At 38.0% G+C, this 13055-nt stretch overlaps 1 protein-coding gene across 1 annotated transcript; it reads left to right on the top strand.

The window, feature by feature from the left end:
* Positions 1 to 12172: 12172 nt before the first annotated feature.
* On the top strand, positions 12173 to 12745 carry LOC136173546 (olfactory receptor 4C3D-like). The gene has a single exon (XM_065943223.1). It carries the CDS (start codon positions 12173 to 12175, stop codon positions 12743 to 12745), a length of 573 nt encoding a protein of 190 aa, XP_065799295.1.
* The last annotated feature ends 310 nt before the right edge of the window (positions 12746 to 13055 follow it).

Consider the following 13055-nt stretch of genomic DNA (forward strand, 5'->3'; position numbering starts at 1 on the left):
GTATCAGAAATTATTAAATTGGAATGCAGCTTCCTTTCAAAAGCTTGTTTCTCATCAAGTAATAATAAACAGAGCTGGAGAATGAGAACACTTAAATTTCTCCTAAGTTTACAGTTAGGACAAACAGTTGTATATTTATCCATGGAAAATGGCAATTCACCAAGCATTTAGTCATCATCTAATAGGTTTCAAGCACTACAGATATTATGCCAGGTACTATGATAAGTGAGGAAACACAGTTGAATGCTATATGTGTTCTGATAGGTAGCAGAAATGATGTGTTGTCAAAGACTTTTATATATGTATGTATATATATAATCCTTAACATGCCTGCTTATGATAGATATTTATTGATGATGTCTTTCCACATTAAGCTGAAGGTTCAAACGCAAATTCTAATGGAAGAGGGAATAACTCTTACATCTGAGGGGTAACTCTAGGCTTACAGGATTAATCTGAGAATTGAAAATTGTAAATTGACTAGAAGGAAGACTCGGAAGTATGGAGCACTAAGATGCCTTATCAGACTCACATGGAATTGGAGCCAGGAGAAGAATCCAGATCCCATGTAGATAGCCCAATGTTTTCTTGGTAAATTAAAAGTTGACCAATAGATGTTTACAGGTGAGAGAGACTAGATGTCTGAAGAGGTAGAAAGCATCATGGAGGAAGAATTAAAAAAGAATAACATTAAAGCAACTACGGGGCAAAACTACCAAGGACATGCTCCATAGTCACCATAACTGCTCTGTTTTTGTTCTAAGGCATTCAGACAATAACTCTTTTCTGATTAACAAGTATCATTCTTTATCTTTGTAGGCAATTCCGGCCCCAGGAAGGTGGGAGTTCATAAATGAATCTCATGGCTCCCAACAATGTGACTGAATTTTGTTCTTTTGGGACTCACACAGAATCCACACTTGAAGAAAACACTCTTCATTGTCTTTTTGTTCATTTTCCTGTTCACTGTGCTGGCCAATCTATTTATTATCATTACCATCTCCCTCAGCCTCACACTTTCTGCCCCCGTGTACTTCTTTCTCACTCATCTGCCCTTCGTAGATGGCATCTTCAGCTCTGTCACCACCCCGAAAATGATCACTGACCTGCTGTACAAGAGGAGAACCATCTCCTGGGGTGGCTGCCTGACTCAACTCTTTCTGGAGCACTTCCTGGCAGCATCAGAAGTCATTGTTCTCATATCCATGGCCTATGACCGCTACGTGGCCATCTGCAAGCCTCTGCACTACACCACCATTGTGAGACAGGGGCTCAGCAAGCTCCTGGTGGTGGTGGCCTGGATCGGAGGGATCTTACATGCCACCATGCAGATGTTATTCACTGTGGACTTGACCTTCTGTGGCCCCAATATTAGTAACCACTTCATGAGTGATTTCTTTTCACTGTTGGAAATTGCATGCAGCAATACTTACAGGCTGGAAATGGTAGTGGCCACTAACAGTGGGGGTATGTGTTTACTTATTTTTTTTAAAGCTGCTCATCTCCTACATAGTCATCCTGAGCTCACTGAAATCCCAAGATTCTGAAGGATGGCGCAAAGCCCTCTCTATATGTGGCTCCCACTTTACAGTGGTAGTGCTCTATTTTATCCCTTGTATTTTCATCTATACCTGTCCAGTGATCAGTTACCCTGAAGACAAGTTGGTGAGTGTGTTCTTTGCAATTCTCATTCCCATGTTAAATCCTATCATTTACACAGTGAGAAACACAGAGGTGAAAAATGCTGTGAGGAGTTTGTTGAAGAGGAGAGTAGTGTTGCTGTTCATGATGCCAATTAGAGGATGATTTATATGCATTGATAACCTTGAACCTATTATAAATTGTGATAGAAAATAAAACACTTTGCAGAACATTGACAGAAAAAAAGGCTCTGAAACTAATATTTGTTGATAATTTAGTAAAGGCTAGAAATATCTTAGGCATTTTTATGTTGTAATAAACTTTCTAGAGACTAACACACACACACAGAGACTTCAATATTAATGTTCATAGCCACAAGATAAATAATAAAGAAAATGTAAGCCATTAGTTTGATGATTGTAGAGTTTATTATTCTCAACTGTCACTGCTACTTTACTAAATTTTCCATATATCCTACTTTGATAAAATTGACTTTTCTATAGACCATTGATCTCTGAACTTTTTCTATTTTTGCTTAGCTTGTGGTAAAGCAAAGAGATAAAAATTGTTTGATAGATACCAAGGTAAGGGGCAGTTGAATGAGGAAATCACAGCTGATTTTTTTTCTACACTATGAAATCATCAGAATCAAAAGAGAGACACTCACAGTAGGAGGAATGAATAATTCACAATCTACAACTATTTTTTGGCACAAACATTATATAGGAAGTTTTAAATTAACCTTAATTGTCTCTTATTTTCTTAAATATTCTCTTGGTTCACATTTTTCTTGAATATAACAGAAATATTTTCATCTCCATAACAAGATTTGAGGAACCATTTGCAACAAGAAGAGTAAACACCTCTTATAAATTGCAACAAAAAAAAGCATATGGTTACATTCCAAAGAATTCCAGAAAAACATCTACTCTTGCTTCATTGACTATGCTAAAGCCTTTGACTGTGTGGATCACAACTAACTGGAAAATTCTTAAAGAAATGGAAATACCAAACCACCTTACCTGCATCCTGAGAAATCTTATGCAGGTAAGAAGCAACAGTTAGAATTGGACATGGAACAATGGACAGGTTCCAAATTAAGAAAGGAGTAGGTCAAGGCTATATATTGTCACCCTGCTTATTTAACTTATATGCAGAGTATATCATGCCAAATGCTTGGCTGGATGAAGCACAAGCTGGAATCAAGATTTCTGGGAGAAATATCAATAACCTCAGATATGCAAGGTGACACCACCCTTATGGCAGAAAGTGAAGAAAAACTAAAGAGCTTCTTGAAGAAAGTGAAAGAGGAGAGTGAAAAAAGCTGGCTTAAAACTCAACATTCAAAAAACTAAGATCACATTAATCCATCTGCAGTCCTTGTGGTTGCAGAGAGTCAGACACGACTGAGTGACTGAACTGAACTGAACAAGAATATAGAATACTGCTGTGGTTTTGTCTGTGGGAAAAGTAGCTCCAAGTTACAGATGCATAACAGTACAGGGCACAGAGAACAAGATAACAACTGTGATATGGAAGCTACAGGTAGACAGGGCTTTCTTCATCTTACCCATTGCTAACAAGATCATGCTTTTCATTTATTTATTTACTTTATTGTTACCCACCTACTCCTGCACCATGGAATTTTAGTCCCACATAGATACAATCCACCTTAGTATTATTAAACCTTATATACTCAGTTTCCATAACTCTCTAATTCACTGTAGACACTAAACCGAACTTTCCAGATCAATTATATAAGTCTAAATTTCCTAAGGTGAATTAACCACAGAGCCATTTTTTTTTTTCCAATAGTAAATGTTAACTCTATAGGATAACAATGGAGAAAGCCCTGTGGAAATAACACCTATTTAGATCTTCAAAGTGCTGTGTTTGTGTGTGTTAGTTAACTGCTCAGTCGTATCTAACTCTTTGTTACTCCATGGGCTATAGCTCACCAGGCTCCTCTGTACATGGAATTCTCCAGGCAAGAATACTGGAGTGGGTTGTCATTCCCTTCTCCAGGGTAATGTCTCAATCCAGGGATGGAACCGCAATTCCTGTGTTTCCTGTTATTTACCAGGGAGCCATTGGTGAAGTGCAGTGAAGTGAAAATCGCTCAGTCGTGTCCAATTCTTTGTAACCCCATGTGAGCCCTGCATAAACTATTTGTATATTTTGGAGATAAATCCCTTGTCATTCACTTCAATTGCAAATATTTTCTCCCATTCTGTAGATTGTCTTTTTGTTTTGTTTATGGTTTATTTTGTTGTGCCAAATCTTTTTTTAAGTTTAATTAGGTCCCATTTGTTAATTTCTCTTTTTCTAGAAGAAAAGTTATGACCAACCTAGATAGCATGTTTAAAAGCAGAGACATTACTTTGCCAACAAAGGTCCACCTAGCCAAGGCTATGGTTTTTCCAGTGGTCATGTATAGATGTGAGAGTTGGACTGTGAAAAAAGCTGAGTGCTGAAGAATTGATGCTTTTGAACTGTGGAGAAGACTCTTAATCTCTTGGACTGCAAGGAGATCCAACCAGTCCATCCTAAAGGAGATTAGTCCTGGGTGTTCATTGGAAGGACTGATGTTGAAGCTGAAACTCCAATACTTTGGCCACCCCATGTGAAGATCTGACTCATTGGAAAAGACCCTAATGCTGGGAAGGACTGGCACGGGAGGAGGAGGGGACAACAGAGGAGGAGATGACTGGATGGCATCACTGACTCAATGGACATGGGTTTGGGTAGACTCCAGGAGTTGGTGATGGACAGAGAGGCCTGGCGTGCTGTGATTCATGGGGTCACAAAGAGTCAGACATGACTGAGCAACTGAACTGAACTTTCTCTAGAAGATGAATCCCAGAAAATGCTGCAATTTTTATCAAAGAATATCCTGCCTATGTTTTGCTCTAGGAGTTGTATAGTGTCGTATAATATTCAGGTCTTTAATTCATTTTAAGTTGGTTTATGTGTATGGTGTTAAAAGAGTTCTAATCTCATTCTTTGCATGTAGCTGTCCATTTTTCCCATAACCAGTTATTGAAGAGAAATTCTTTTCTCCACCGTATATTCTTGCCTCCTAGAGGTAGCCTTGCACAACTTAGTAAACAGAATCACCCTAGTACCATGCATCACTGTGTGGTCAAATTATGGAAAAAATAGCTCCAGTTGGCCACTGTGTTTGGCAAAAAGATATTTGTGAGAAGTAACAAGATTTGCAGTTTTGGAACCAGAGAAGATTTCGTTTATAAAGAGTTATATAATAATGTAGGATGGCATGATGTTCTCTACCTGCATTGAGGTATGTTGCAGGTATCCCCACCTTTCTGAAAGTTTATCGTAGTCACTTCACTTTTATGATGACCTACATTAGTACTTAATTTCACTCACAGGAAACATGAAGAGGATTTTTGCTTTTACAAAGAAAAAAATGTCAAAATGTATTCCTCACAGTTTACCTTCAACAGTTTAAATCAAATTATTTTTACATAGCAGATTCAAACACTATTTATCTCATTGACTTTTAGGAGAAGCATATCTATTTCCCTATATTTTTAATAAGAATCATATATAATCAGAAGACAGTTGGTCCTCAGGAGAGATTTATGATGATGAGTGTGAAGGAACAACTGAAGAAGGTTTAAACTCACAAACCAGCAAGATAATGTCACACAGCCTACACTTCCTTCTTTGGTTCTGATACCTTCTGAGTTTTCTGCTGACAGTTTATAATGTGTACTGCATTAATCTTCTCATGCCACCACTAAGCCTCTAGTATAGCCCCAAAGACACAACCATTGACCTCAGTTTCCCTCTTCAAATCTTCCCTTTGGTCTTAGAATAGAAGCAACACTTACTGAAGACTTCCCCCATCCTTACCCTTGGATTACTTTCATATCCTCTCTAACAGTCACAAAGAAAGGAAACATATATAATTTCGACCAGATATTGTTGAAATGTTTTGTTCTCACCAACAATTGCAAACTTGACCATTCTAATGAATTAAGTGCTGATAATATAATCTTTTAGGCCCAGACCATGTGTGAAGAGGTTCTGTTTCTTTTGAATTTGAGACAGTCATGTAAAAGTTATTAAAAACACTGTCACCCCCATACAGTGTTCAGAATGTATGTTCAAATTATAGAAGAAATAGCTCCAGTTGATCACTGGGTTTTAGAAAGTGACTTTTGTGAGAAGTACAATGAGTTGGAGTGTTGTAGTCAGAAAAGTTTTGATGTATGTGTTATGCCGGGGTCCAGCCCCAGCAGGATCCAGGGGAACCCTCAGGATGAACGGTGACAGCGAATGAGAGAGAGTGAGACAAAGCTCGGGGCTAAGTCTGAAGTTTATTTTTGCACAGCCCCTTTATACCCTTAACAACATCTTCTGGGGGGAGTGCATATTGCTTACACACAGGGCATCTCAAAACATTACAGCAACTTGACCTTTGACAGAAACAGGATGTCACCCACATACTTTTTCATTCACAAGAGTCTTTCTTATCATTTGGCCTTCAGGCTTGCTAACATTTTATGGCTTGCACCTGGTGTGACTTATGCAACTTTAGTAGCCGACCCTGTTTTTCTTATAATTAATCTATTTTCTTTCTAATAAGCGTCATCTCTATGGGAACTAGATAGGATTACATTTTTTAAGGAACAGAAATGCAAAGGACTGCAAAAACAGCAGATATGACACAAAACAGGCTCTTAGTATAAAAGTTAACTACCTGCAAGAAGTCGCCAGCTAATCTCTATCTAAAGTATTTTCTATTAGGCACATTTGTGGCTATCATATTTGTGGGCTTTTTCTCACCCCGTGAAGGGGCCTATGCTTAATAGTTTCTTTTGTCAGCGTACTGTGCTTAGGATGTTTAGAACAATCAAGAGCATTTTTTGCAGTGAGAGCACATATTTATCATATAAGCCAGAATGCCAGCAAAAGGGTTTGAATTGAAGCATTTCCTTCATCCCTGGCCCCTTCATAGGGTACCAGCGTCCAGGAGATTTATTAATTAGGGTTTTAAGTTGGTCTTTATTCGGTGAAAGAGGAGCAGGAGAGCTTTTGGCAGGCAACACAAGAATCTGAAGCAGGGTAAACAAGACCAGCAGCAGAAAAGGGGGAAGGATACAGGATGGGGTAGAGGCTGAGGCCAACCTAGAGGGTCCCTTATCCTAGATGGCCTTGCCTGTCGGGTTTTTTCCTCATGACCTCGTCATGGATGGGGTCCCAGACGGCCTTGCCTGCCCGGTATTTTCTTCATGACCTCGTTATGGGCGGGACCCCCCCATAACGGCTCTCAGCAGTGTTAGTAACAATGTAGGTTGACCTGGTATTCTCCACATTCATGGAGAAATATTGAAGGTATTTCCCACTTTCTGAAAGTTTATCTTAGCTAAATTGATTTCACTTAACTTCACTAATGGAAAGAAATCTCAAGTATAGTTGCTTTTACCCTCTTTCCCCCCCAAAATTCATGCATCCATTATCATATAAATGCTAATGGATTTTTGCATTGTTTTTCCATTTTGTATTGAATTACATCAATTTACAATTTGTGTTCATTTAAGTGTAAAACAAAGTGATTCAGATATATATGTATGCACCCCTGGTGGCTCAGTAGCAAAGAATCTGCCTGTATCAGGAGAAAGGGGTTCTTCAGTTGGGAAGATCCTCTGAAGAAGAAAATGCCAACCTTCTCCTGTAATCTTGCCTGGGAAATCCCATGGACAGAAGAACCTCACAGGCTATGGTCTGTGGGGTCCCAAAGGGGTCTGACATGACTGAGTGACTAAAAAACAACAAACTGTGTGTATATATATATATATATATATATATATATATATATATAATATATATATATACATATATATATTTTATATATATATATATATATATGTATATACATAAATATATATATTTTATATATATAAAATTTTTTGGATTTTTTCCATTATAGGTATCTATTGCAATGCTAATGTTGGTCTTTTGTAAAAGTGAAGTGACATAACTTGAACCTTCAAAAAGGCAATAAGGAACAAACTTACACTGCTAAAATATATCGCCACAATATAGAAGATTACAACACACTGACAAGACAAGAGACATTGTGAGACAAGATTACAAAACATTGACACCATCTCTTTGAAAGACAAAGCGAGTCATTAAGACTGCAGATAATTTCCTCATCTATAGGATAAAATATATCACAGACAGTTCTATTTCATTTGAAAGAAAGTAAGACTGAGTTTTAAAGATCTGGATTGTAAGTCTGTAGGTGAAACTTTTGAAAGGAAGTTGTATTCCAATGTAATAGTACCTGATACACTTTGTGGGGTAAGCACGTGTGATGTGGCACAAGTAAATTAGTAAACCTCTCTTGACCTTAATTTGCTTCTCTGTAAAATGGGGGCAGTGATAATAGAATAACTAGTTTAATAGGGTACATAAATCAACTGAAGTCAATGTGCCTGATAGATGATAGGAGGTTCATGTGATATAAATCTATATATTAGACCTAAAGAGCAACAGTTTTGGAACCTAGTAGTAGTAGCTCAGTTGTTCAATCATGTCCAAATCTTCACCGCCCCATGGACTGCAGCATGCCAGGCTTCCCTGTCCATCACCATCTCCCGGAGTTTGCTCAATCTCATGTCCATCGAGTTGGTGATGCCATCCAACCATCTCATCCTCTGCTGTCCCCTTCTCCTCCTGCCCCCAATCCTTCCCAGCATCAGGGTCTTTTCAAATGAGTCAGTTCTTCGACTCAGGTGGCCAAAGTCTTGGAGTTGCAACTGCAGCATCCATCCTTCCAATGAGTATTCAGGACTGATTTCCTGCAGGATGGACTGGTTGGATTTTCTTGCAGTCCATGAGAACTAAAAGAATCTTCTCCAATGCCATAGTTCAAAATCATCAATTCTTCAGTGTTCAGCTTTCTTTATGGTCCAACTCTCATGTCCATACATGAATAGTGGAAAAACCATAGCTTTTTTACTAGATGAAACTTTGTTGGAAAAGTGATGTCTCTGCTTTTTAATAGTCTGGCTAGATTTGTCATAGTTTTTCTTCCAAGGAGCAAACATCTTTTAATTTCATGGCTGCAGTCACCATCTGCAGTGATTTTGGAGGCCCAAGAAAATAAAGTCTGTTACTGTTTCCATTGTTTCCTCATCTATTTGCCATGAAGTGGCGGGACTGGTTGCCATCTCCCATGTTAATCCCTGTTACTTACACAGTAAGGAAGTCAGAAGGCAAACATGCCATTATAATATTATTAAGCAGGAATGCAATTTCAGATAAGAAATGACCAATTATGAATATTTTATTTCTATCATGGTCTTTATATTTCCTATATTTTTACTAGAAATTTTATCCCATACCTCTCTCCTGACCATAGCAGCAACTCTGTAAGATAATAGTTACTATGATTATTCCCATTTCACAGATGAAAAACAATGAAGTTCAAAGAAGTGCAAAGACCTGCCTGATATCAGAGACACAGTTAATAATAAGACCTGAATTATTCTAAATCCAAACATGATGCTCTTTCAACCATTTCAAAGGATATCAGAGAAAAAGCATTTCATCAGAACCTCTCTTGTTTTGTAGTAATTTTAAATTTTCCTTTGTATTTACACATTTTTATAATGTGCTTGCGTATGTAGACAGTTGTTTCTAAGAAAACTGCATGGCTTACTGAAATCTAGGATGATGTGGAACATAATATAGAAAGAAAATGCTTGCCATTTCTCTCTTTGTACATATCTGATATATCTAGCATTAAAAAATAATATTGTATTTCTTGATCAGTTGGGTGAAAAGTGCCAGTAATTAGAAAAATTAGTTATACGGTATTTAAACTGATGTGAAAGCATTAAAGTATTTTCAAATGGTTAGAACAATATTAAATATAAAATTTGGTATTCTTATTTTACTGAATAAATGAAAGATCTTAAAGATTAAATAATTAGATCATAGAACATGTGAGTCAGCTTTGAACCCAAATATTCTTATTCCACAAACTGTGATCTTCACATCATGTAGAATTCTTTCCGGTTGTATTTCATTATATTTGCTACATAAAATGTGTTTTGATTATATACCATAGGAGATAATATTTTAAGAGATTAACAGTTATTAGCCCATGTAAATGCAGATATTTTTCAAAAGTAAATTTATAAAACAATTTCACTATTAGAAATTTGGCCTTGTACATAGTTTCTTGAATCTGGAATCCTCTTTGAAAGTGCTTTAGGAGATTATATATATATATATATATATATATATATATATATATATATATCTGAGCCATTTGGTGGCTCAGATGGTAAAGAATCTACTTGCAATGCAGGAGACCAGAATCAGTCTCTGGGTCGGGAAGATTCCCTGCAGAAGGCTACCCACTCTAGTATGCTTGCCTGGAGAATTCCATGGACAGAGGAGCCTTGTGGTCTATACTCCATGGGATCACCAAGGAGTCAGGCATGACTTAGCAACTAACATTCACTTTTCACTACATATATATATATATATTCACTTCATATATATATTTATATTTATATGTTGAAATTGAAATATTAGTCACTTAGTTGCATCCGAACCTTTGTGACCCCACGGACTGTACAGCCTGCCAGGCTCCTCTATCCATGGAATTTTCCAGGCAAGAACATTGGAGTGGATTGCCATTCCCTTCTCCAGAGGATCTTCCCAACCCAGGGATCGAACCTGGGTTTCTAGCATTGTAAGCAGAATCTTTACCGTCTGAGCCATAGGTGGTATAAGGAATCATTGCTCCATAGTTGATTGAAAAAATATATATTTCTCAGCTAAACAAGTGTCTAACTTATGAAAACTTCCTGTGAATTAATTTTGGCTCTTTTTATAAGTGGAGTCTGCTATCAAAATACAAATGTGTATATATGTCATAAATATGTTTATAGTTTCTTCTTGTGACATACTGTTCCAGCCTCCCACTTCCTGGGTACCATGTGCTTTACTGAAGAAATCAATGGACCCTATAATGTAATGATATTTAGCAAACATATTATTGTTATGAAAATGTGGAGAGTGAGACCACTAACTTTAGGATCCGGAGATAGGCGTTTTCTTTCACACTATGCCATCATCCTCTGTGACCTTCAACAGCTTCTCCATTTTTACAAGTATTTTATTTTGGTAAATTGAAAGGTGTTTCCAAGTTCTGTGATTCTTAGAAATATGTTTATTGCCATGGATATTGTTGTATTTGTTTCTACCTCAGCTAGAAGAAAATTGGAGGCAGTACAAGATGACTTTTTAAATAAATGTTTATTCATATTTCTCATCTACTGCAAAGTAATGATAAGCATGGCAGGAGAAGAAGAGCACTTGAACTCCTCCTAGGTTTACAGTCTAGGGAAACGGTCATATTTTACCCATGGTAAATAGCAATTCACCAAGAATTTACTCATTGCCTGATAAGTTTCAGACCCTACAGACGTCATGCCGAGCTCTGTGGTGAGAGAGGACATACAGTTGAATTGCTTCTGTGTTCTGACTGGTACCAGGGATAAAGTGGACTCAGTGACATATGAAGTATGAAAGTGAAAGTCAGTCAGGTCTGTGTGACTCTTTGCAACTCATAAACTAGAGCCCACCAGGCCCCTCTGTCCATGGAATTCTCCAGGCAAGAATATTGGAGTGGGTTGCCATTCCCTTCTACAGGGGATTTGCTGAACCCAGTGATTGAACCATGGTCACCTGCATTATGAACGAATTCACAGTCGAACAATAATTCTAGCCTGAGGCTTACAAACTTTCCTGCCACTAATAGCCACCTGATGAATGGTAGGCAAATTCTTTACCATGCGAGCTACCAGGGAAGCCCTTCAATGAAGTATATATTTACCTAAACTTCCTGCTGATGATAGATATTTTTAATGGTATATTTCTTTCCCTGTTAGAGCTGAGGGTTCATGTGAAAATTCTCATGGAGGAGAAAATAACTCTTACCTATATGCAATACTTCTTAACTTACAAAATACATCTGAGAATTATAATTTGTAAGCTGGCAGACAGAGGAGGCCTCAGAAGAATGAGTACTGAAATGACTTTGAAGAATCACTTGGAGATGCAACAAGTAGAAGAATTCAGATCTCAAGCAGATATCCCATCTCAGTCAATTGTACATCAAATGTTGCCCTATTGGTGTTTTACAGGTGACTGGCACTAGGTGTCTGAAGAGACTGAAAGCATCATGGGAAAAATAAGAAAGACTGGAAACAAGTAATGAGCCAAAAGTGCCCAGGGACATAAAGTCATCATTCTGTTTTTGTTCTAAGAATTTTTGTACTAAATTTCATGCTTAATCAGTATCATTTTTCACTTCTTTACAGATAATTCAGGACCCAAGCAGGTGTTACCTTCTAAAAGGATGTCTGCAAGCCTCCCAACAACGGGATTGAATTTATTCTCTTAGGACTCACACAGAATTCACACTTGTTATTAAGAAAATACTCTTAATAGTCTTTTTGTTCATTTTCTTTTTACCATGCTGGCCAATCTGTTAATTGTCATTACTCCTACCTTCAGTCCCACACTTCCTACTCCCATGTACTTCTTTCTCACTCACTGTTCCTTAATCGATGTCTCTTTGACCTCAGTCACCACCTCCAAATTAATTGCTGACCTGCTGTACCAGAGAAGAATCATATCCTGGGGTGCCTGCCTGACTCAGATCTTTTTGGAACACTTCCTGGGAGGATCAGAGATCGTCATCATCATCATCATGGCCTATGACCACTATGTCACCATCTGCAAGCCTCTGCACTACACGACCATTATGCGACAGGAGCTCTGTCAGCTCCTGGTGGTGGTGGCCTGGATGCGGGGGATCCTGCATGCCATGGTGCTGATTCATTTCATTCTCACTTTAACCTTCTGTGGTTCCAATGACACTGACCACTTGGTGTGTGATTTCTTCTCACTGTTGAAACTGGCCTACAGGCTTGGAACTCTGGTGGCGGCTAACAATGGGGCCATGTGCAAGCTTATTTTTTCCATGCTCCTCATCTCCTACAGAGTCATCCTGAGCTCCCTGAAGTCCTATGGCTCTGAGGAATAGTGCAAAGCCCTCTCTAAATGTGGCTCCCACTTTACAGTAGCGGTGCCCATTTTTAGTCCCTGTGTATTCACCTACATGAGTCCTATGACCACTTAGTCTGTGGACAAGTTTGTGGTTATGTTGTTTGCAATCCTCACTCCCATGTTAAATCCTATCATTTACATAGTGAGAAACACAGAGGTGAAAGTGCCATGAGGAGTTTGTTGAAGAGACAAGTGACTTAGGCTATTTATGGTGCCAAGAAAATGATTGTTTATATACATTCAGAGGGCTATACCTGTTGTAAAGTGTGAAAGAAAAGCAAGAAATT

This window comes from Muntiacus reevesi, chromosome 8, assembly GCF_963930625.1.
Source record: "Muntiacus reevesi chromosome 8, mMunRee1.1, whole genome shotgun sequence".
Taxonomy (NCBI): domain Eukaryota; kingdom Metazoa; phylum Chordata; class Mammalia; order Artiodactyla; family Cervidae; genus Muntiacus; species Muntiacus reevesi.

Bases quoted from the DNA above. Each gene is read 5' to 3' on its own strand.
- LOC136173546 (XM_065943223.1), top strand. From the start codon at position 12,173: ATGCTGGCCAATCTGTTAATTGTCATTACTCCTACCTTCAGTCCCACA.